At 54.1% G+C, this 25,307-nt stretch overlaps 1 protein-coding gene across 1 annotated transcript in view; it reads right to left on the bottom strand.

The window, feature by feature from the left end:
* Nucleotides 1-24,751, bottom strand: part of RTN4R (reticulon 4 receptor) — a 79,078-nt gene extending 54,327 nt beyond the window's left edge. Inside the window, exon 1 of the mRNA XM_075516378.1 lies at nt 24,587-24,751. Within this exon, the coding sequence (XP_075372493.1) occupies nt 24,587-24,608 (22 nt within the window). The 5' untranslated portion in view covers nt 24,609-24,751. The remainder of the gene's footprint in view (nt 1-24,586) is intronic.
* Nucleotides 24,752-25,307: the final 556 nt, after the last annotated feature.

Raw genomic sequence — 25,307 nt, 5'->3', positions numbered from 1 at the left:
ACTAGGCAAAGAGCCCATTTGGATGGGAAGAAGCTCCTCAGCAGGGGCTGGATGCAGAAGCCTGTGAGTCATGTCCACGGGCAGCACTCATCCAGGCAGCGCGGCATCTCACTTAGAGCCTCCCTTCTGCCTTGGACTCGCTCCGTCCTGGTGCCGGTGCCTCCAGTGCAAGGTGGGAATGCAGCCCGGTATCTGGCAGACCTGAGGGCAAGCAAGCAGCTTCTGCAACATACCAGCAACCCAGGAGAGAGAAATGAGGCGCTAGCCTGTGGTTTGTGAGCCCAGCCCACGCAGGCGTTCCAGGATACCAGCACGGCCGCTCCAGGTGGAGCAGAGCTGCTCTGCCACCTCGCCCCACTCACAGTCCCCGCGAGCATCCGATCGGCTGTGGAATAATCAGCTGCTGAAAGGCAAGCACTGAGCTGTGCTGCTCAGGAAATCTCGCCTGCAAAGCCATGCACGCCCCTTTTAAAGCTATCCGGCAGAGCTGGGCATGCCGCTGAGCGATAGCAGTGAGTAATCCCCTCAACAGACACTCAGCCTTGCAGAAGCAAAGCAACCAACAAAGGGATATTTAAGGTTGCTACTGAGCACTTAATATAGTTTACATTTACAGCTTAATGGCTTTTCAGCATCACTAACTTCCATTCCAACAAAAAGACTTCTACTGTATTGCCTCAGCTTAAGTGCTAACTACATCTTCACATTAATAAATATTTTAAAACAGTGGAACTCTAAACTCCTCTGGCACAGAGCCGGCATCTGCTCAGCTGGAGTTTGCATTTGCACATGAGAGAAAACAGACGGAAAAACACCGTCCAGATCCCCAGGACCACATCAGCAAGGAACCTCTCCGGACCTATGCCAGAGCACCTCTGCCTGGGCGAGAGCTGCCTTCCCTCTCCCCCACTCCCAAAGCAGTGGCCGCAGGGGCTCCCATGGCCCCTGCAAGCCAGCTCCTCCTCTGGGGTCTGTGTCTGGACACCAGGCTGGCACAGGGGGAAAACCAGGCTCTGCTGGCACGTCCCTTCCCAGGGACTCACCCCTGCGTTGATGGGGCCAAGCCCTCAGCCCTGTCCCCCAGGTACCCCTCAAAATTCCCCTTCCCCCCCGTTGCACCCATACCTCCCACACTCTTTCACGCCTGAGCCCTGCGTGCTCGTACCTGCAGGGGGAGGCCCTTCTCTGTAGTACCCCTGTACCCCCCAAACCTCACATACACCCCAAAGCCTCCTTGCCCTCACTACTGAGTCCAGCAGATTCAGGCCACAGAGCAGCTGCACGGGCACAGCAAGGAAATCACAGGCTTTGAGCAGAAGACGGGCAGAATTAGCTCCAGAAAAAAGATTTAGCTCTGTCTTGCTCAAGCCTGAGGGAGGTCACAAAATGGGCAGGAGACAGAGACACTGTGGAATTTGGTGGAATGGACCTTCATGGAGTTAAGGACCATTTCAGACCTTCCAGCTTCTGACCACAGCGCATAGCGCATGCCTTAAAACCACCTTCATCAGCATGAATTCTCAGTGTGCAAGAAGCAATCCACATCACAGAGAGCCATACCCACATGAACTGCTGTCCATGCAGAGGAGAGGGAGACAAAAATCAGATGAGCAGGCTCTAGGAAGATCTGCACATTGTCCAGCAGAGACCAGGTTGAGCAGAGGACCCGAACCACAGTCTTCAGAGTGTCCTTCTCACGAGCCTCTGTCCAGGACTCTCCCACAGACACTGCTCCACAAGGTCTGGATTTTCCCACAGAAAGGTCTCAGAGTACAGAGTTAGCACGAGCTTAGTAGGTGGGCTGCACTGGCAGCACTGGCCCAGCCTGGCCCACCGCAGGCTGCACTGCAAGGCTTGGGACAGGGAACAGGCAGGAACATGGTCCCACCTGCCAAACCACAGCCCTCAGAGAGGCTCAGCAGGCACTGCCCCACCTGCAAGGCTGACAGACGGGGTATTTGAGGGTGCTGTTCCTCATAAAGCTCCTTTCTGAAAGCACAGAGGCAGTTCAGCTCGGGGAACTGGAAGAAAATACAGAGTGCACCAAGATGGACCTGCTCACAGCAGGCACAGGTCCTTTCTGCAGCTCTTAGTCCACGGATCACCTTGGCTGTAATACGGGTCTGTGCCCACGGGAGAGGCTGTCCCATGCTAACTACGTCAGTCTTTTAAAATTTAAAGCTCTTGCCGCAAGCTCATTCTTTGGCTCACAGTGGGGAATCCCTGCTGGCAAGGGAAGCAGCTAAGAAAGCAGGCAGAGGTACCGCTTGCATGTGCAGCAATAAGATGGGGTTTTGCGTCCCCTCCGAGGGACCTAATTGCACAAGAGTCACACACACACGCACACGCGCTCCTCTGCAAATTCAGCAAGCAAAGCCATAGCTGAGAATAGCAAGCATATATCAAGCACAAGCTGGGTCATCTCTGCTTTAATTGTCTGGATGGTTTGCTACAGGAGGGAGGGAGGGAGGGGAAAAAAAAACCCACTTTGCTCTCAGGGATCCAGCTCTGTAAACGACATTATGCCTCAGCTTGTATAGGAAATTTTACAAAGCTCAGTTGAAGGAAAACCTTGACTTGTACAGTGAGAGATAAAAATCCTTAGCGTTCACAAATGAATGTACCCATCTGCTGTGCACCGTATTATCTCTCTCAAAAAGAAAAAAAAAAAAAAGAAAGAAAGGGAAAAAAGGAAAAAGTGAATTGAACTTTGGATGCTTTTCATTTCCCTACAATGTGCAGCAAACTGTGATTCCTATTCATTAAGAGGGAAGATTGACATTCATTATAGTGTGCATTAAATTCTTCATTCTTCTTCTACCCTCAAAATTAGTCTATTGAGGGTAGTAACTAGTAATTTCTATATTGAATTTCTAGTAACTACAGTGGGTTTTTTCTTCCAAATAAGCAAGGCAATTATAATAAGACACACTTCTTCCTGAAATGGTAAAACAGGCAGTGCCATTTGAAATCTCTGTTGCTTTCCTTTACAGCTGCAGTTAGACATGTGCACAAGCAGCTCACATGTTTGCTCCCGAATGACTTTTGGAAGAAATGCCTAAACCCCAGAGCACAGGCAGCTCTGCTGTAGTTGCAGCTCTCACCCAAAACGTCTTCCAGCTCTGGATGCGTGCAACCGCAATATATCATCAGCTACGGGAGCCCCGTCAGTCCTGCCACGCACACGTGGGCTGTGGCAGGGAAGTCACAAATGTGCCCACAGCCGCACCGCAGGATGCTACGCCTGCGAGAACTTCGCAGCCAAGCTCCCTGCAAAGGTGCCTCTGCACAGAGGAGCCAGGAGTTGGCTCCCCATCATTTCTCCTTCCTCAGGTGAATGCCAGAAGAATTAGTCCGTCCATGATGCCTTTGCTATTCCTTCACTGCTGGCCAAAGACTGCCAGCTCACGAGTACAACAGCAGACACAACACACCGCTCTCCTCCCAGGCATGACCCAGGGGCAGGGTGCTTGCAAGGACCGCGCAGACTCACGGTGCGAACCCAGCTCCAGCCACCATCTCCTCGACTGCACATGGGTTACCCCGCTCTCCCCCAGGACTGCACTGCCTCACGTGTAGCGTAGCCACCGCTGAGGTCCCTTGTCTCCGGGTATGCGAGGGAGGTCTGTGGCAATTCAGATGAACATGATCTTAGCAGTGCCATAAGGATAAGTAATTAGCTTTTGTGGTTTTAACTAAGCAGCCCCATCTCTCCTCAGACAGCAGGGGACCTGCAGACATTACACACAGATCAGATAACACACGGCAGACGAGGAGAAGCAGACCATCTCTGGAGCCAGGCAAAGCAGCATGAGGAAGACGGGAACGGGGACAGACACCCCTTCGTCCCTACAGCCCGCAGCTTCTGATGCTGGGTGCATGTCCAAGAAACCATCTCGGCTCGTACAGGCTGCCCTGGTGGCAGGGCCAACCTCCAAGGGTGCAGGGAGGGCCACCCACCTTCTACGCAGACTTTTTAGCCAGCCTGGGGAGAAAAGCACACGGGATGGAGAGCCTCTGGCCCTGCACAGGGCCTGGCTCCCCTCGCCTCGCTCTGCAGGACATCCAGCCCCTCCTGCCAGCCCGAGGCACATCCAGGAGGCAAAGCTCTCCAGGCAGAGTCCCACGCTCTCCGCTCCAGCCCACGCATCCTCCTCTGCCCCAGGTCTGAAGGCACAGCTCAGCCCAGCACTCCTCAAACAGCCCCTGGGTTGCAGCTGGAGCAAGAGCTGTTCCCACATGCCTGGCTGGCCATAGCCTGCTGAAGTAATTTCTTAGCAGGGTAGACAGCGTGGGAGCATTACGCAGTGCCGGGGCAGACACACCGGAGTGCTTTAACCTGGTCAGTAACCTGTGAAAGGCCCGTCGGCATGTGCAGCCCCCATGCAAAGCCCTCTGCCACCCCCCGTTCAGCCCTTTGATGATCCTGTGGGTGCCTCGAGGCCACAGCACAGCCTTCAAGCACAGCGGGTGCCCCGGTCTTGGGTCACTAAAACCGGACCTGTCACCCTCCCTGGAAAGTGAGTTACAATATATAGTGGTGGCTGGAAACCTTTAGCGTAGGCACTCAAGGACGTAGGCTGGGGTGACCCCCTAGGATCCCCTTGCTGGGGGTAAGGGACATGGCCACTTAGCCTGCTGCACAGCTGCCTCGGAAACAGCTGGAGACAGCCGAGTCAGCACAGCTGGAGAGGTAGATGCGAGTGCCATCACTGCACAAGCCCCCTGCTCCTTTCCAACCCACCCGCTCTCCATCTAGACAGTGAAGCCTGAAACCAGATAGACTCTTTTAACAGAGACACAGCAATTGTATGTATTTTGCTATTTTCAGGCCAGACTCCAAAGTCCCAAACTCTGTCCCTAAGGGACAAACTCGCGGCCATCGGAGCTGCCCTGCAAGGTGCCGCGAGGCCAGGAGACCTGGCAGCACGACACGTGCTCGCCCAGGACAGGGAACGGTTAGGAGAGAGTGCAGATGCCAGGAACGGACATTGAAGGACACGATGGGTTTATGAGAGGCTGAACAGTCTGCCGGCAGAGCCAGCAGAAGACAGATCAGTATTTCTGCCCCAGGGCAGGTGGAGAATAGAGTCTGTTATAGAAACCACCCGTCTGGAGCCTGTCGGGGCTTTAAGATACTATCTGAGGATTATTTAGATTTTGCATCTTTGCCTGGCAAGTTCTCCTTTAGCCCTGCTGATTTGTGAGCGCAGAACCCAGACGCTTGTCACACACATCGCCTTATCAACCCTCAACTGACACAAATTGGGAGTACCGCAGGGAGTGAAAGGCAGTTTGGACAAGGCATGCTTCACAATGGGCTCAAACGTCACGTTATCAGGATCAGCCAAGTAATAAACCTTGTCAGGGACATTCAGACCTCTGAACCCACCAAGCAAGGGACTCAACTGCCTTCTTGCTCCTGAAGAAACTGCACCATCAGTGCCAACACGTGAATTGAGATAGCTTTAGTAAAAGCAGGCTGCTTCCTTTTACTGGCTTCACTCCCACCCAGTAGTAATGCTGTGTCCCTCTTAGCTGCTGCCCTTAATGTCCTGAAGACAGTGGAGACCAGGAAAGACCAGCCCATCTGGTAGAAGAGCAACATGGAGAAGAGGGACAGAGGAGTAGGTCTGCCTTGGTCTGACACTTCTCCCCAAGGTACAGGCATAGTAATGTGAATTGTAACGCTACGTCCCCAGAGGCAGCGTATCACAGAAGTGGGTGACACCAGCACAGCATCCAAATGTGGGAGAGGAAATGCTTCCTGAAATGGAAATATTCTTCAGTGAGCTATTGCAAAAAGATTTGGAGAAAAAGGAGAGGAAACTGCTCCATGTCATTCAGAAAGCCTGTAGACCTTCCTTCCCAGAGGACAAGCAGATGATAAAGCCCCTGTTCTCAGGACCTAAGTTCCCTGAAAGAACAACCCATGGGATTTCCTTGAACTGTTCCATCTGCAATAGGGCAATTCTCTGCATAGCTTTCCAGGGACATAAACCCACCACAACTCAGGACTTGAGTTCCCCACCCAGGAACCCACCTCCTTCTTGCATCTGTGTATTAACCACACCTGCAGCTCAAACCCCAGCATCCTTTCTCTTTAGGCAAGTGAGGAGTCCCCTTCTGAGAGGCGACTTTTTCATCAGAAAATGTGAATATGGTGGAATCTCCATATATTAGTGCTAGTTTCAAGAAAACTTGATCAGGAAGGGGTGTCTCTGGACCGGGAAGGTACTTCTGGTCAAGGAGCATGCAAAGTCCAAAGTTGCCCCAGTGGTCAAGGCACTCATCCAGGCGTTGGACCAGTTCAGATCCCAGTTAGCCAGTGGGGTCAGAAGCATGCTCCATGCAAGCCATTGCTGTGAGATGATAACACTCTAATCCCCATCTCCATTTGGAGCCATTCTTCCTTGTGTAAATAATCCAGCATCTTTCAGTCCAGAATGCCTGTGTAGCCTTGGGGCGGGCTGTCTCTTCTGGCTACGTCTGATACTGGGCCCTCTTCTTGCCACAGGGGCTTGAACCAGTGTCCCTCGGGTGACACCCGCCATTGGCCATGCGTTCTCAAGTTGCACAGGACAAGGAAACCCATCCCTGCATTGCTCTCATCTTTCCATCCACATTGCCGAGACAACGACTGTGATGCTTTTTCGGTCCCCAAGCAGCCACAGGGAAACATCTGGCAAAACCAAGGGCTCTGGCAGCAGCTTGAGCTCTTGAGCTCACCTACCAGCTGTGAGACCAGCAGTTTTCCTGTGCAGAGCCTGCCTTTGCTGCACTACCTTGCTGCTGAAGGATGAGGACTGAGTGGGCAGCATCCTCCCCACCTCACCTCATTGCTCCGCGACTTGGTGTCCATCCCTGTCCCGCGTTCCCCCCCAGTGCTCACAGCCCTTCTCCCGGAGACTGCCGTGTTTATTGTTTATTAATTAAGGATATTTTAATACACCTTGTGATGGATTTGTAATGGCTCTTATCTGAATTTACAGAGAGTTGCAGAATACATAGCAGAGCTGCGACATTCTCTTAATTAGCACCTAAGCAAATAAGAGCACACTAGATCTGGAGATCTTCAGGGCCTCACGCTGCCCTTCGCAGAGCCACTGGAGATGTGAGTGTAATTTCAAACAGTTTAAGGCTGCTTGGAAGGGCACCTCCAAGGTATTTGTCATCACTTTCAAAACTCTTATTTACTCTCTGCTGTTTCCAAAAACCCCTCTGGGAGCTGGGAAATGAATCTATTTTCCTGTTGAAACCCATCACATGGACATCCTGCCTTGCTATTTTTAGGGATGCTTGTGAAGGCAGGCTGCACTCTGCTCTGTTATTTCAGGGTCTTGCTAGCCTGGAGCTGCCCACGCTGGCTGCTATCAGAGGGTCCTGGAGGAGAGCCCAGCTGCATACCTTGGCTTGTTCTTTGAGAGTTCCTGCTCTGCTGACCCTGAAGCATTTGTCCTAAACAAAGACAGATCCGTACTGGCAACTGTAATAACTCTGCAAAAAGCTGCAGGGAACACTCTGCACCAGGGCCACACAACCAGAGCCATTCACAGTGCTCTTCAGGTGTATTCTGCCTCCTCAAAGCCACACCTGGAGCTGGCACAGCCCACATAGGTATGGTGAAAATGCTGCAGAGATAGGCAAGTCCATGCCAGCAGGAGCTCATAAAAGCAACAGAGCTGATGTGGCAGAAAAGGCTTTGACATGGATGGTCCAGCAACCAGGGCAAAGCCTTCCAGGGATGTTGCTACAGTCTTTGGTTATTCACCTGTCCCGAAATCCACCTTCTTGGCACAGTCACTCCTGCCTGCACTGTAATCACACCTTTTTTTTGCTCCATAGGTACCTCCCAGGGGCAGCCTGTAAACTCAACCCTTCATCTTAGTCTCTGATCTGAGCTAGGATGGTCCTATCAGTCACTGCTAGCTTTGACAGCTGGGATTCCCTTCAGCTCTTTGTCTGCTGCACATTCAACCGAACGGGGAGCTCCCTCCTGCCGCAGCAGTACCGTCTGGATCCGACCCTGCAAGCGCTCCCCTCCCTCGAGGCAGAGGAGCCCTCTCTGGCACTGGCGCTGGCTCCCACGAGCCGCTCTCGCTGCCGTGAGATGTGTCACTGCTGACAGCTCCCCCGCCCAGCACCCGGCGATGGGGACATAATCCTCCTTACGTCACTCAGGAGCCAGCTCAAGTCACTGAAACATGTTCCACCCATCACATCACATCGGTTCAGGGCGGCTTCTGCTGACAGCAAGGCAGAGCACGGGAGCTCCCGGAGCTTCCAGAGCACGGGAGCTCCTGCTCGCAGGGAGCACCTAAAGACTCCCCGGAGGACCCAGCTCCCCATGCTGTGGGCCAGCCGGATGCATCCCCAGAGACAGAGCATATGCTACTGATGCCCACTTCCCTCCCGAGACCCGGCAATCCCAGCTTGATGCCCTGAGTGACATTTCCCAGGAAAAGAACAGCACAGTAAATTCAAAGGTTAAATTTGCATATTTCCCGGTGCTGCTCTGAGGAGCCAGGCGGTGGTTCAGGATGAACTGCTGCCAACCTGCTGCAGAGAGAGCACAAACGCTCTGTGCCCACCAGGGCTGAGGGACCCTTTCAGGTGGCACCATGCAACTTCTCCGCAGTGGCCTTTAGTTCTGAGAGGGAGCAAACCAAAGGACCACAAGCAGTGGAGGGGACGAAGTTTTGGCCATGCATCTGTAGAGCAGCCCAGGGCACCGAGGAGGAAGCCAGCATTACCTCCATTACCCTGTCTGAGAAACAGCCAGGACTGGATACATCCTGGGAAGAAGCAATGGAGGCACTTCTGTATTAGCAAGCATGACATCTGCTTTCAACAGTGTGCCTGGGACTGTATCGCTCCAATAATATGTCCAGGGAGGCCACAAAGAGTCTCCACAAAAAGCTCCAAAGACTACAGGCTCAGCAAAACGCTGCACATTAAATACTCTTTATCGTGTGTGCAGAAGGACTGTTACAAATTCAAATGAACAAGCCGCGAGTGAATCACCCGACAGGGAAGGGTTGGCTTCAGCTAAGCAGAAGCAAAGCAGCAGTCAGGGAGGGCTCTCAGTGGGAGAGGGCTTAGGCTCAGCCACAGGCTACTAAAACACAGGGAAAAACTCTTCGGCAGCACACATGGTGCGAGAAACAGAGGGCCTCCCCTGAAGTGTGGGCACAGGACCACCCTGCAGCACCAGTTTCCCAGCTCAGCAATGCCACGTAGCTCAGCACCAGTCCTTCGGTAACACCGAGCAATGCATATCCACCATTGTGAAATGCGTATTCAATATTCAACTTTACCTACCACCTTTTGTTTCCCAAGCCTTGTTTCTGCTCCTCCAGATGTTTGTGTTATGCTTTGAAGAATAACCCACTCTCTCATCTCCTTAGCAAGCTCCTCTGAAGCAACAAACCAAGGTGGCAATGCTTGAGAGGGAGCGGGTCGCGAGGACGCACCTGCACCCAGAGCTGTTGGGTCAGGAGAAAACAGGGTCTAAAGGGAGGCAGTGCCAAGGCTGGTGGTACTGGCTGCTGGTTTTGCAGAAGGAGCGACTCTGGCGGGCACTGGTGATGACCCCTCTTTGCATTCCTGCAGGCAGCAGGGCTGTCTCAAGGCTCAGCTCTCCTCCATCCCTGCCAGAAGTGGGAGAGCCTGCACGTTGGCATTGCTGGATGTTTTCCTCAAAATATAAATACACGGCCCTTGCTGCACCTTCCGTGGACTTTCAGCAGGCCCTTGTGGGAGGCAGCTCCGGAGGACTCTCCTGCTAGCGAAACGCTCTCCTCCTACGCTTTTCAGCGCGTTGCCATCTGGCTGTTGTATCAGAAGCAACAGCCAAGCTATCCTCCCTGTGCCATTTGTCACCGTGCTTTCTCCTATATACTGGCCCATCTTTTCCATCTCCCTTTGACATCAGGTAGCTCCAGCCCCTCTGAGCTCTCTTCATGTCACACTCTCTTTGTGTCCTCAGTAATTTAGGTCTTTTTGGAGAGAAGGGGGTGGAAGGAACCATGATTCTCCAAGGGAGGAGGCACCACTGATTTACATACAGACCTTCCATTTTCTCCTCATCCAGTTTTTATTCCCCTTCACACATGCTCCCATTCTGGCTGCCAGAGCCCCACACCAAGACATGCACTGGGCTCCCAGCTCCCCTGGAGCCCAGCAGGCAGGTGAGGACAGGGAGCACCGCTATGCTTTTCTCAGTGCTGAGCCTCTTGCCTCATCAGCTCCAAAACCATCAGAGCACACAGGGCTCAGCCCCTGCAACAGACAGCAATGCTGACCGCTGCCCAGACGCTTGGCGGAGCCTGCCATTAGCCTGTATTCAGCACAGCCATATGTTTTATTATTTTTGTTCCATGTCTCTGCTTTTCCTGTCTCTTTTGGGTGACAAACAAGCTGCAGCCCCTTCCCCTTCACAAACCGCGTGCTCATCCCATGAGCATTTTCACCCCCGTCCCATGATAGAAACAAAGGCAGCCCCTTCTGCAGCACTCAGCATGCCCTGCTTGCTTGTCCAAACGCCCGTATGGCCCCTGCTCACATAGCCCCGCATGCGTGCACATGGTATCATGCATCCAGGCACGTCTGCACTCTGCGATGGGCATTTTGGTCTTACAGCCATGCATACAGCCTCAAGATCCAGAAAGGCCTGGAGGGCCCCTGCAAGGCTGCACTAGTGCGCACTTGGCCTGAACGATTGATCTTGCCCATCACCTTATCCTTCCCGAGCGTGGGAGGTTTGGGGGAAGCAGGAGGGGGGAGCTGGGGATCACGCGAGCTGCTCTGGCAGGCTGGCTCCAGCCTGAGCCAAAGGCGGGTCAAGGCTCTTTTACAGGAGCTGTTGGGGTCCACTTGCAAACACTGTTCATCTCCTTTTCCTCTCTGTCGATTTTGACACTCACAACGAGGTGCAATTTTCCTTATGGTGTCATTTAGCTCCCATCATACTGAGAGATTCCTGTGCCATTATAGTCCTGTCTCCCATTATCACTTCCCACGTCTCCCGGTGCCAAGTGTCAGGCTCACTCCTTTAATTCACAGGATCTCTCAGTTTTGGAGAGAGCAGTAAACGCCTGCTCTGCCCCAGCCCTGCATGCAGGGAGAGCTCGCATGTCTTTTTTAGCAGTCCAGCACTGCATCCCCCAGGCTCAGAGCAGCCGGACCCAGTACCCGCAGTCCTGCGAGCCATCAGTTTGCCCAGGCTCCTCCCCTGGGGATGTTCAGTCTGCACTCAGCCTCTTCTGAACACAGAGGATGTGGGGACAGGCAGGGGGGAGGCAGACATAATGACTGTCACTCTCCTCTCCGGACAGAAGGACAATGATATGCTGACGAGGATTCATCAGGAGGGGCTGCGTGCCTCGGTCACACGAAGGGGCGGTGGGAGCCGCTGGCCCACGGCCTCTGTATGTCATACACTAAATCTTTCACCTGACAGCAGGTCAGCAGCAGAGCTGGACCCCGCGCCCCGGCCAGGCGACCCCGTGCTCTACTCACTGGCCCGTACGTTGTCTGCATTGCAGCAGACAGCAGCAGATGCCTAAGCTCAACTACGCCCGTCTCCCACTGGCACACAGCAAGCGGAGCAACCCCCAAACTCGTCACTGGGTTTTTCAGGAGTTTTGACATCAGCAGTCTTCCCCCATTGAGCCCATGCCTTACGGGGTGGCTTTATGAGCAGGAAACAGGGCACAAATGTGCATGGCGAGGCAGTCATGCTCAGATGAGCAGCAGTAAAGCCCTCATTTTAGGAAGAGAGAGACAAGCTAGAAAGGCTCAGAAACCCAGCCAAAACCAACGCAGCTCAAACACTTCCAGAGGGTCCATCTCAGCAGGAAGAGGAGGGAAGAGGGTGCAGGCAGGGAAATGAGTCCACAGCACACAGAGAGCTGCCTTGGCTGGCACCCACTGGGTGTTTGCCAACAAAACAAGCTCAAAAGGCAGGCACTGAATACGTCAGAGGGTTGGGATCCCCCTCCGGCACCGAAGACAGAGACCGTGCGGTGCAGGGAGTCCCGGGGAGCCCAGCACAGCTCCTCTCAATGCCTGCCAGTCCTGCAGCCCATCCATCACAGCGCAATCCCAAGACATTTCGCATAATGCTACACAGGTGGCAAGGCTGGAGCAGGCAAAGTCTGTTCTGGGGGATTCTCATGACAATAAAAACATGCCAGGTGCACCTGGGTGAGGGGAAAGCCCGCCTCTAACACCCATGCAACACGCATCGTGCCAACTTGCCACCAACTCATGCACACAGCAACACACAGGTGGTCCCTTCCCCACGTGCCGGCTCCCAGCAGCAACATACCAGCCACCACCTCTCCCAAGGGAGAGCAAATTCCCTGTCCATCTGATGGTAGAGTGCCAAGTGACTTCTCCACCCCCTTCCCCGTGCAGGCTGCAGCCACAGATACCTCTTCTCCATCAAAAGCGGCATGTGCACATGCCCCAGGTGGGCCCAGGTCAAGCTCTCCCAGGCTCCTAGTAAATCCGAGGTCCTCAGGAAATGACCAAGCAAACTGCTTTGAAGAAGACTTTGTCCCTGCAGCCCAGCTGGCCACCCAGAAGCTTAGGATTAATTGTAAGCCTAGCAAAACACTAGGAAAGCCAAAAATAAATACAGCGAAAGAAGAGCATTTCCCACTGGAAAGCCATGGCCAAGTAAAGTCAGTCTCTTCTGGGCTGGTTCCCAGGAGGCAGTTCAGATTCATTTATTGTGCCACTCATATAAACGTCTCTCTTTGGCTGTGCTGCTCCCTTGGTGCTCCCTTCCAACCTGGGAGAAAAAGGGCCCATTATTCAGACAGAACACCACTGGTCGAGCAGGAAAGCGGAGCCCGGGCAGGCGCCTTGCTCGAGCGCCGGCAGCAACCCCAGCCCCACACATGTCCTCTTCCCAGGGCTTGGGACCACCCTCCGCTGCACACAGCAGGGGATGCAGCCTCGGAAAAACCAGAATAGTGCTCAGTGACCTGGGGACACCATTTAAATAACCGCTGCCTGATTTCCAGACACCGCATTTCCCTCGGAGCACTGCCAGTGCCCCAGCAGCAAACAGCGTGTTGTGTTAGAAATGGCCCTTCCTGAAAAGACCAGGAGAGATGGCTCATGTGTCTTGTGGGTAACATCAAACCCAAAGATGCTATCTCTTCCAGTCTTAGGTGCAAGCCACAGGCCCTCGGCCAGGCTCTGCCTCCAAGCCCCAGCTGAAGTCTCACTTCACGGCACGATGTCAGAAATAGAGGCTTAAAGATGACACGTCAAAGCCTGCAAGAGCTGACACCCCCATAATGCCCAGACAGGCTTGGCTGGCAGAATCCCTTTGCTGTCTCACCCAGAGGGCCTAAAATTCATTTTGTGGATTGAAATTGAACCAGCCAAGCGAGGGATTCAGCAGCTGTCGGTCCCCACAGAGGAGTGCAAATGTGGGGGGAGCAGGGGCTGGGGTGGAGCGATGCAGCCCACCAGCCCAGCCTGGGCAGCTCCCCAGGGACTTCCCAAACTGCCCTGCACACCAGCCTGGCTGGGCACATGGGCAGGGAACATCCCACACCACAGGCAGCGAAAGGCAGCACCAGCACGCTGCCTTCTCACACCGAAATCCCGTGGCTGGTCATGCACTGCTGTTGGTCTCTGGGAAGAGCTGGACTGCTCTGCAGACCTTTACATGCTCCATGGAGACCCCAGAGCAAGGTCTGCAGAGGGGTGTTAGACAGAGGAGCAGGGCCAGAGCAAAGAGGCGAGGCAGATGCATGACATCAGGAGTCAGGCAATGCCATCCTGCCTGCGTGCAGCTCCCAGCTCCTGCAGCAGGTGACCGGGCCAGGAGCAGAGACAGCAAGGCAAGGTCTGCCTGCAGCAGGTTACACCTGAGCAGCAAATGGGCTCAGCTCTGATGCTCAGCCCAGGGACACCCCTGCCCTGAGTTCAGGTGACAGCAGACCTCAACCTGCTCCCGCTGCCGATTCCCCTCCTGCCTCACATCTGGCAGCAGCTGCTGTCCCAGCCCATGGGTGGTGGTGGACGGAGAGCAGGTCCAACAGGCCATCTCCACGCCCAGCTTCCCTGTGGCAGAGTAGTCTCCCACCACCCATCACTATGCATGTGGTTAACGCTACCACTCAGGACTGTGCGCTGCTGTAATTACCATTATTAATTCCCCCCTCCCTTCAGGATATATTAGCTGCAAATTGAGGAAAGAGGGAGGGAGAGAAGTCCCTGGACTTGATAAATCAGCTGCTGACAAAGAACCGATGTCTGCACTTCAGTGTGTGCAGGACGCAGCCCCAGAGGGTGCCCGGCACCGCTCTCCCTCCCACCGGTGCCTCCCCTCTGCTGGCTCCCGGCCACCCCGCTGCATCCCCTCCTACCTCCAGCCCTGCTCGCTGAAGCAGCCCCTTGTTAGCAAAGGCCGAGGGACTTGGCTGCTCTCAATTAACACTGCTTCTGCCCAAACCAAGCCAAACGCTGACTGCACAGGCATCCAGGAATGGAAAGAAATGCCCCGAACGCAGCTGGCACAATGCACTTGGAAGTCACTGAGGGGCTTGTGTTTGTGGTTGCATCTCTCCAGGCAGCCATACCGCTTTAAGGAAAGGTCTGAATTCAAACCAAGTTTCTTAAGCAGAGGCAAACATCAGCTACTTTCATCTTCACCTGAATTAAAGCCAGTCTAGACAAAGGTGAGTGGGGACAGAATTAAACAAACCTGTGATATGAGTCCCTGTGTGGACCCCAATCAGTTGGCCTTCACGGTGGCCAAGGTCCCCACAGAGGTCCCAGCCCTGCTGTTAGCAGAAGAGCCAGAGGAAGCCATCCCACCCAAGCTTACGGAACGAAAGCTGCCAAAGCTCGCTCAGCCCTAGGACACTGAAGACCCTCGTCCTGCCCCCAGGGTCGCCATTTCCAAAGCACCTCCCGCCTGGGTGCACTCCACAGCTTGCAGAACTGGATGTGCAAATGTTCAGGGCTGCAGCTCCTCAAAAGCACAGGGCAGCAGCAGAAAATGCCACGCTCCTGGAAACCCAGAGTGAGCCCCTGCGCCAACACTCGGTGCTATTACTCCTGACAGCAAAAGTGGCCTGAACAAACAGGAGGGGAAGACTACCGCCAGTTTGAAGCCTGCTGGTTCTTGCAAAAAGGCTACTGACCTGTGCAGGAGGACAGAGTGCCTGGCGATAAAACCAGAGAGGCTTCACTTCACCCAAGACAGACAGCTTCAAAGTGCCCTCCAGACCAGGACACGGATGTTCTTGTGCAGCACGAAGAGAGGCGGTGAGCAGTAAATACAAGCCCACATCACATTACACACCTGACAAAACGGGCCGCTGTCAAATTGTGACAAGAGCGTTCCCAGCGCACAGACTCATGCCTTTTCTCTGAAGGGAAAGGGACAGACAGCCCTCTAGTGTAAAGCCAAAGCTAACCATGTTTGCACGGGCACGGAAAGCATTAATCACAGCCCGATCCATGCTGGACGTGTGCACTTGGGAAGGGACCTGCGCCTAGGGAGAGGGTTTTGCTCCCCAGCTGCTCGCGCTGCGACTTCCCACCGCCCCTCAAAACGTGCTGATGCCGTGGAGATGTGCAAGTCCTAAAGGTCCTGGTGGCTTTCAGGTGATCATTTTTCTCCGCAGAGACAAATCATTGCTAACAATCTCAGTATTTGCTCTCAGGATTTCAAAAGATGCCTTTTGTCAGAGGAGGGTATGGAGCCTTCACAGCCTGACACCAGCACTTGCAAAAGGCTTCTGAAATCTCGACTTGCCCGGCAGCTGATGGCATGCCTCTGACAAAGCCCCCCGTGGTGCCTGGAAGCAGGAAAAGCTGAATTCGGGGCCTCCAAAGATTTTTTCTTTTCCTCTCCCTCCTCCCTCCTGCTTAAGAGTCAGACTGAGTTCACATCTCTTCCCTGCGCACGTTGCTGTGTTAAGCACGTGGGGTATTGTACGTGGCTCTGATCATCACTCACAGCCTTAAGAAAGATGCACAATTAAAATCATTTGAAGTCATCAAACAAGCACACACAAATTTTAACAGCCACAAAATTCATTCTGCCATAACGATGCAGAGTGCAGAGTCGAGGACTGTGCTGGAGTGTCAAGAGCACAGTTCTGCCCACAGTCTTCAAAAATTAATGAAAACACACCAGTTTTAAACACTTTCCCAAATCCAGCTCACAAAATCTGTCACTTTGATGTGAATGGTCCCAGTCTTAGACTAATCAGTCACTTTTACTTTCTCTTTAGTAGCTAAAGACGCAAATGAACTCCCGGCAAACTGCACAGCTTCAGGAGAAGAATTTAGCAGCCAGATGGTTCTTGCAAAAGATTTGTTCTTAACAACAACAACAAAAAAAGTTAACCCATTTCCCCTATGAGCAGCACACAGGAGAGAATCTGACGCATCAGCAAGCAATTCCGAACTCTTATCTTAGAGCATCACTTCTACGGCAGAAGTGCCGCTTCTTCCTAAACCATCACGTAAATTATCACTATCACTAATAACTGATCAATTAGTACAAGTCCATGCAAGGCACTATAATTATCCCCTGCACTCAGGGAAGAAAAGAAAGCATCAAATTTGAATGCAAACATTCCTTTGTTTCGAGCGGAAGGTGCAACACAGAGAGATAAAAGAAAGCACAACTGTTAAAAAGGCAACAAGATTCAAAGAGCCATCTGAGGGAATGTGTCGAACTCCCACGAGATGGAGCAAAGCTGTGATGGGCTGGAAACTCCCATCCAGGCAGTGAACCTCACTCTACTGGTGTACTTGAATTTGCTTTCTCTGGGCCTTTTTTTCATCTCCATGTGGAATTGCAGCTGTGGATGGGGATCAAAGCATAGCTGACAATAAAGACTCTCCAGACCTTCATGGAGACCTCCCTGGATAAAGTACAGAAATGCAGGACAAGAAAGTTTTTCTGAGTCAACTCCAGAAAGTAAAGAGCAAAACAAGTATCATTTGGCAACAGGACTTTGATCACCTAAGGATGTTGATGGTGGGAGGAAGAAGGCAACCCATGTCAAGGACTAGCTTCTCCTTAGCTGCCTTGACTGGAACTTGGGCAGCAGCACGGGGAACAACCATTCAGCAGGGTGATTTGGAGAAGCCAAGTGCAGGATGGGAACCGTGGACTTCTTCAAATGTTTCTGACCCACTGCTAAATAACACTTCAGTACAGTAAAGAAACAAATTCATATGCAGGTAGGCATCTAGGTAGGCATGAGGTGCTGGAGCGTGTCCAGAGAAGGGCAACGAAGCTGGGGAAGGGTCTGGAGCACAAGGCTGATGGGGAGCGGCTGAGGGACCTGGGGTTGTTCAGCCTGGAGAAAAGGAGGCTGAGGGGAGACCTCATCGCTCTCTACAACTGCCTGAAAGGAGGGTGTAGAGAGGTGGGGTCGGTCTCTTCTCCCAGGTAACAAGTGATAGGACGAGACGAAATGGCCTCAAGTTGCGCCAGGGGAGGTTTAGACTGGATATGAGGAAATTTTACTTCACTGAAAGGGTTATCAAGCATTGGAACAGGCTGCCCAGGGAAGGGGTTGAGTCACCATCCCTGGAGGTATTTAAAAGCCGTTTGGATGTGGTGCTTAGGGACATGGTGTAGTGGTGGTCTTGGTAGTGTTAGGTTTACAGTTGGACTCGATGATCTTAAAGGTCTTTTCCAACCTATACGATTCTGTGATTCTGTGATCTGTTTACCTAAATGTCCAAGCTTTCTGAATGAGTGAAAGAAGAACAGTATTAAGAAGTACTCACTTGGTACAAGAAGTGCATAATGTTCTGCACCTGGGGCAGAATGACCCCATGCATCAATACCAGCCTGCAAACTGTGAGCAGCAGTCTGCTGTAAACGGCCTGGGAGCTATGGCGGACACCAAGGTGAATATGAGCAAATGGTTGCTCTTACTATGAATACGGCAACTACACCCTGGGCTGTGCTAAGACGAGTGTGGACAGCAGATTTGGGGAAGTTACTGCCCCTCTCCACTCAGGACGGGGGAGGCTGCGCCTCGAGTCCCCTGAGCCCAAAATTAGTGTGGGGAAACCAAAAAGGTTCAGTGGAGGGTGAGCCAGATGGTCAGAAGCCTACAGCATATGTCCTACAAGGTCAAGTAAGAGGGAGCTAGTACAGTTGGGTCCAGCAAGAGGAGGTGAAGGGGCAATCTAAAACTCAAAGGCAGTTATAAGGATGACGGAGCCAAACACACCTTTGTGAGGCCACATGATGCAGCAAGGAGCCGTGGCCAAGAGCTGCAGTTTGGGAGGTTCATTAGGAAAAGCTTTTTAACCAGCTTCAGCACTGGGAAAGACCAGCAAGTCTCCATCATTGGAGGTTTCCAAAGCTTGGCTAGAGAAAGCCACAGCAGACCTGATGTGACATTAGCAATAGCCCTCCTCAGGGTGGGAGTCTGGACCCTCCAGAGGACCCTTCCCACCAGCACCTCCAGGATTCTGGGCTTACTAAAGCATGTCCTCAGAGAGGTCTCTGCCCCTGCACGGTGTCCAGGAAAGGCTTCCAGCACAGGGTGTGTTTGAGGACTAAAGCGTTTCTGGGAAGTTCTGCTTTAACTAACATCGATGTGGGACACCATGCTGGGAGAGCTGCAACCAGTATACAGCAAATACGTCCAAGGGCTTCATCCCCAAATGCAGTCAGAAAAGCAAACACACGGGCACAAGACAGAAATGTCTGGAAGTGTCTGCTGCCTTCCTGAGTGTCCCTGCCAGGGACCCTGACTCTGATCCCCACTCTCAGGTCTTCCTTGGTCTCTCCCTCAACGCCTGTTCCTGAACTCACAGGGACTACCGTTTACTCCCATCAAGCATGGACGCAGGCACTATGTGCACCACCACTCCTGCTCCACCACTGCCATGCCTAGTGACAGACAAGAGGTACCCCGACCATGCCAAAGGGACATGGGCCACTCATGGTCCTGACCCAGGCCAGGAGACAAAGGGCTTGAGCAGCCTTGGCCAGACAGGCCAAGAAGTCTGATCTATGGAAGAGGAGAGCATATCTCCATCCTTGGAGATTACATCCATCCTTGACAGGACAAGCCCCTGAGCAACCTGATCTAGCTTTGAAATTAGCTGTGCTTTGAGCAGGAGGTTGATTAGATACCTCCAGATGTCTCTTCCAAACTATTCTATGATTTTATGAAAGCAAATATTCTGTAACCCCTGCCTTGCCTGACCCATGCAGAGAGGACCCCAACACTGCTGACTGTCTGGGGGAGAAGGGTTGCAGGCTGCTACTTGCCAGTCATCAGGCTGATGCCTCATACTATTGAGCTACCAAGAAACCGTACTAAAAATCACAGCATTGGAGTACTTTCTTGCTTCCAATTTCCTCAATGTTTTGCACATGCTTGTGTAATACTTCTGCTTTTCTTGACAACCAGGAAGGCTAGAAAATAAAACTCAAGTACTTTTCTAATCCCCTGATTCCAGGAGCAGAGACTTGAGAGGGACAATAAATACTGTAAAATCTGCTGGGGCTATTGATCAGCTCCAAGCTACAATGCAAAGGTTGTGAGGAAGGCAGGCCAGACCAGAGAGACAAACCTGCTGTTGATGCAGCAACACTCCTAAGGAGAATATCATCGGTCTTGTCACCTGACACCGTGTCACTGCTAAAGAAGTGATCGGCAATTGCACAGACCTCCACATTTTAGCTGACCTTTAAGCATATTCTGGGTCCTTCGGGAGATAACTCAGCATCACTCTCCCAGCGTTAGAGCTGGAAAAGCTGAAACTAAATCACAGAAAGGCTCATTGACCTGGTCAAGGATACAAAGAAGTCAGAAGCAGGGCCAAGACCAGAATCCAGAAGCCCTGACTTCCAGGAGCTCTCTAAAAGCAAAGTAAATATGGACGGAGTCTGTGCAACACCACATGCAGATGTGTTCTGCCTTACATACAGGCAGGGCCTTTCCATGCATGCTGCACACACACCACAGGAAACATCTGTGTCACTTTGATGCCACTCTGCTTTGAGTCTACATATCATCACTGAACACCACTGTAATGGATAATCAGCCGCCCAAAACTCACGCTGCTGCGTGTCCCGGTAGCGATAATAAGATACCAGCGCAGGCTGAGGTGAGTTTGCACATTTTAGCAAAGTCTGTACGAATTGCTTTGCCATCTCTGTGCAAACATGGAAGGATCCACCCTTTGCTTCTTTTAGCTGATTATGACTTTTCAGTACAATTGTCTCCTTTTCCCTCAGTCTCTGGAAACCTCCAGGAGTTGCAACCACAGGCATGAAAGGGGCGGAGAGGCTGGGCTTTGTAGATCACAAGCCTCCCTCCTCCCTCCCACACCTCTGTGTGTGTCTGTGATGGAGAAGCCCTGAAACCCTGTTACTCATAAATCCCAGACAGATCCATCTGGCTCTAGGACACAGCACAAAGCTTTCCTCATGGACAGGAGGGAGAAGCCCTAGTACAACCCCCAGCCCTTGCAGGCACCACACTGTGACGCTGCCTCTTATGACACCTCTTTGCAGTGGTACAGGATACTCCTATTCCACCGTGTGCGTGCCTCCTGCATAAAAAAAAAACCTCTTTAGGAAGATCAAAAGAGGAGCTTGGCACTCAGAGATATGTCTTAATGAAGGTGACAGCAGCAGAAAGCATCGCAAATCCAAGGGGAAGAGAATGCACACCTAATTAGACCAACTCCTTTCTTCTCCCTTCGGTTCCACCTCTGGCTGGATGCACCGGGCGAATCCTGCGCTGGGACTGCAGCTTCAGCCTCTCCACCAGGATGCACCCTGCAGCACGGCGGGACTGAGCTGCGTGAGCAACTGGCACAGCAGCCGTGTGCAGGCTCAGAGCAGAGATTAGAGCTCAGCTCTTTGCAATCTTCCTTGTCCTGCTTTGTGCTGAGGCGCTGGCTCAACTGATTTTCCCTCTCCCTCCTCCTCTCCCTCAAGGCTCAGGAGGATGGGAAGGGAAGGAAGACACTGCGCTCTCCGGGGTAGGCAGCAGCTCCCCGCAGCCAGTACCGCTGTGCCTGCAGGGTGTGTAGCAGTGTGCCTGAAAGCTGGCCTCCAGAGCATCTTTCCCCTTCCCTGCCCCCATCTCACAGTCTCCTTTGCTGCTTCCAAGCCGAAGAAGGTGGAAAATTCACAGAGGTCCTGCTGGATTTTCACATTTTGTTTATTCCTTTGGAAGGCTTAATGGCCAAAGTCATCGTTGGTGTCAGAAGAGGATTACACAGGCACAAGCCTTCATTTACTAGCACGCTGATTGTCACAAAGTTATCAAGACATCTGTGGGGATGTGAGTTGTGGATCCCCATGTCCCCTGCCAGCTTCCAGCTCCGTGGCGAGCCACCAGGCCAAGTGTACGGACGGAAAACCATTCCCCTGCCCTCTCCTTCCAAGCCCCCTGAGCAGGGCAGGTAGCAGACGAAAGCAGAGGGAGGCATCTCAGCTGTGTAGCAAACCGTCCCCTTCCTCCCCTTGCTCCTTCCCGCCACCGACTCCTTCGCACTTGTGAACAGCATAGGCTCCCGGGAGGTTTTCACTCAAGCGAAGCCCAGAGCATCTGAACAGGGGATGGAGGCAATTAATGAAGGACCTGGCTTGTTAAGACATGACTGCCATGCTACCCATGCTGGCGGCGAGCAGCACAGGCGCATGCTGCCCACAAGCCACAGCAGTGGAGAGAGCAGCGGCGGCTTTCTCGCTGTTTCTAATTAACTTATTTTCTGGACCAGCTTTCTCTAGTGCTCTTAGTGGGGAAAACATCACAGAGCCAGCAGGGACACAACGACATCTGCACTGCCACAACACCCAGGCACGGAGCAGTGCAACCACACCTCCACCTTTTTGCCCCAATATTCCTCTTTAGAAAACCTCTCCAAACACACCCTTTGATGGTCCCACAGATTATAGGTCTGAGGTATGTGCTGCCTGGTGGGGAAGGGGGGACCAAGCCCAGGAAATGCTGTGGCCCTTGATACAAGATGAACATTATACAGAAAGGAAATATAAAATAACACAGTGATGAATGGTATTTTCTCTCAAGAAAAAGAAAGACCTGCTCTCACATCAGTGCATAAGTAGTCTCTGAGCTTGGTATAGATTCTCATATTACAGGGGTTTGTGTTCGTTTTTTTTTTAAATAAATTTTATAAAAGAATAAGCATGGAAAGACCTCTTTCAATATAAATAAATCGTGTTAGTAAGAGAGCAAGTGCTGAGAACACCCGGTGAAAGCTCTGTCTGTCGAACTGCCCCTGGTGGCTATTTCTGGCTTACGAGGCACTTGAAGTATCCTGGCAGCCCACGGTGGGAAATGTGGTCCAAATACAGTAGGATGGTCACTCATCTAAACATAATCTCCCAAGGTTCATAAGGACTTCACAGTCACACCTACCAGCTATCCAGGCTACCCAGCCTCTCACAGGAGCAATTCATAAACTGCAGGAAAAAAAAAAGATAATTCAAACCCAAACCCCTCAAAGCCTTGTTCTATAAATAAAGCCGTTGTAACACAGTTTTTATATTTCATTATCTTCTGTGTTGTTTCACATTATGCTGGTAGCAGCCGGCAATGTCACAGTGTAGAGAAAGTGCTGTGCTGCAGCAGGATCACGAACGGCGAGGGAGAGGCTGTCCTGGGTGCCTGTACCACACCCATCACCTGGATACCGCTCTGCACAGTTGACAGCCGTCCTACAGCATCACGGTAGACAAACAGCCCGCACCACCAGCTTGTCTGTGCACCAGTGTGTGCACAAGCACACAACCACTGGGTTCAAATCAATAGGTAACCCATGCACCAGGCTACGGTGCGGCACATAGCAAATGGATGCTGAAATATCAGTATCCCCTAAGGGCCCGCAGGAGAAGCCATCACTGCAACCTGCTCCCAAGGTGTTTCCCAAACAGGAATAAATTGGCCATTTCAGATTTAAAAACGATACAAACTCTCTGAAGGAGGCGGTGTGCCATTTGGATCAGAGCTTGGATATGTCCTTTGATCATCACAAATAAATCAGCCAGAGTGCCCTCCAAAATGGAAAGAAAGGAAAAAAAAAAAAAAAAAGACGATTATATTTGTGTCACTGATGGGAACAGGAAGCAAGCTGGAGATGGCACACACGGGAAGAGACTCCATGCAGCAAGAGGCTCTGCATGCCAAACGCTCCCTTGACCAGCAGCCTGGACAGCAGTGGAGCTCCTACAACGGGTCGATCACTCCAGTTAAAAATTGCAAGCCGTGGGCTGGGTTTCCAGCAAACACACCTGGGTGGCACATGCTTCTCCAAGTGGTCTGAACCTGCAGCGTGAGAGCATGTGTTCCTCCAAATGTAGGTCTTTATTCCGGGTTTCACCCGGAGCGACTGCACATGGCCAAGCCAGGACCGTACGGCGGGGCAGCTCTAAGAGCAGCCGCAGCCCCCGGCTGCTGCTGCCAGCACAGACCCAGCCCCATCCCTCCACACCGGCAGCCGGGAAGCAAAGACCATCGCCAGGGCTGCCAAAGCAGATGAAAAGGGGCTGTTTCAGCCTGAGGATCCGGCTGTGCCAGGCCGGCCCCGCCGCACGCTGCGTGCCTCTCCCCCGGCGGGACGAGCCGACGTGGGGGTCCCCCCTGCACCCCCAGCTCTTCCCAGCCCCTGGCTACAGGACACCGGGCTGAGACGAAGCAGGGGAGACCCTGAGGGAGGGGCGCTCCCGCCGCACCCCGGCAATCGCCGTCCCTCCGGGGCGCCCGGAGCCTCCGCAAACTTCCCCGGCCGGAGGCACCCGAGGGCGGCCGGGCCCGGCGCTGCCCGCGGCTCCTCCGCTGGGCTCGGGGAGCGGAGCCGGTGCTCCCCCGCCGGCCGGGCTGGGGGCGGGGGGAAAGCCGGGCTGCCCCCATCCCCTCTCCCTCCCCGCCGGCGCTGCGGTTCCGGCCCCCTCCGCCGGGGCAGCCGCTCCGTGCCCCCGCCGGCTGCGGGCTTGAGAGTGCGGGATGCCGCTTCCCCCGGCGGCGCTTCGCCTGCTCCAACTTCGGCGGGAGCCCGGGCACCCCAAGGCCGAGCCGAGGCAGGGGGCGGCCGACCGGCCCCCCGCGGGGCTGGGGCGGGAGGGGGCTCAGTCCCCTGCTCTCCTTCCATCCCGCTGCCTTGCTCCGCGGCTGGAGCCGAACCGTGCCGTGCCGTGCCGCGCCGTGCCGGGGCGCAGCCCGGTACTCGCTCCCCCTCCGGCCTCGCCTCTCCTCCGCTCCTGCAGACACGGCGCTCCCGCTCCCCCCGCGCCCTCCCCGCCGCCTCTCCCGGGCCGAGCGCCCGGCTCCCGCCGTGCCCCGCCGGCCGCGCTCAGCCCAGCCCAGCCCTGCCCAGCCCAGCCCAGTCCCCGGGGTCCGGCCCCTCTCCCCCGCGGCGGGACCTGGCCGCTCCCGCCGACTCCGCGGAAAAAAAGTTGCAGCGAGGGAAGTTCCCGGTGCGGTGCGAAGTTGGGGACGTGGCCGCCTCGCCCGGCCCTGCCGCTCTCTGGGGAGCGGGGGAGCCCCGGCGGGGGGGATGCGGGGGGGGGGGACGGGGACGCACCTACCTTCAGCTATCGCCCTCTTCATCTTAGGGGTCGGGGAAGGCACGTCTGGAGGCGCAAAGTCGAGCGGCAGCGGTACAATCCTTGCGAAAGCGGGGCAGATCCTCGTGCAAAACTTCAGCCCGAGCGCGGAGCGGCGGCGCACGGGGAGGGGGCTCTCCCTGTGCCGGCGCCCTCGCTCATCGGGGGAATGAGCAGCCCCCGAGCTGGAGTCAGCATCCAGGCGAGGCTCCCCCTCCCTGCCTGCCTGCCTGCCTGCTTGCCTGCCTCCTCCCTCCGTCCTTCCTTCCTCCCTCCCGCCCGCCGCACGCACGGGGCCGGGGCTGCGGCGGATCCCGCGGCGGCAGAGCCGGCGGCGGCGGCGGGGAGCGCGGAGCCTGCTGCACTGTATCCCGGGAGCGAGCGAGCGGGGCGCAGGGATGGAGAGGCGATGAATGTTTTATGGGATCATGTGGTTTGACGTGAGAGGAATCAGCCTAGATCGGATTTACTGGCTGGAGGAGTGAGAGGGAGGACGGGGGAGACGGGCACGGGATGGAGGGAGGGAGGGGCCGCTCCGGGGGCAGACGGAGCGCGCAGGGGCCGCTCCGACGACGGCGGCGGCGGCGGCTCCGCGGCGGAGCCCCCGCGGTGCGCGCCCGCGGCCCGGGCAGGGCTGCGAGGGGCCGGGCGGCTCCGGGCGGCTCATTCCTGGAGGAGAGGTGCCACCTAAAGGAAGCCGCGG

This window comes from Mycteria americana, chromosome 13, assembly GCF_035582795.1.
Source record: "Mycteria americana isolate JAX WOST 10 ecotype Jacksonville Zoo and Gardens chromosome 13, USCA_MyAme_1.0, whole genome shotgun sequence".
NCBI classification, from domain to species: Eukaryota; Metazoa; Chordata; class Aves; order Ciconiiformes; family Ciconiidae; genus Mycteria; species Mycteria americana.
The sequence above is the reverse complement of the archived record's forward strand: the minus strand, read 5'-3'. Positions and strand labels throughout refer to the sequence as shown.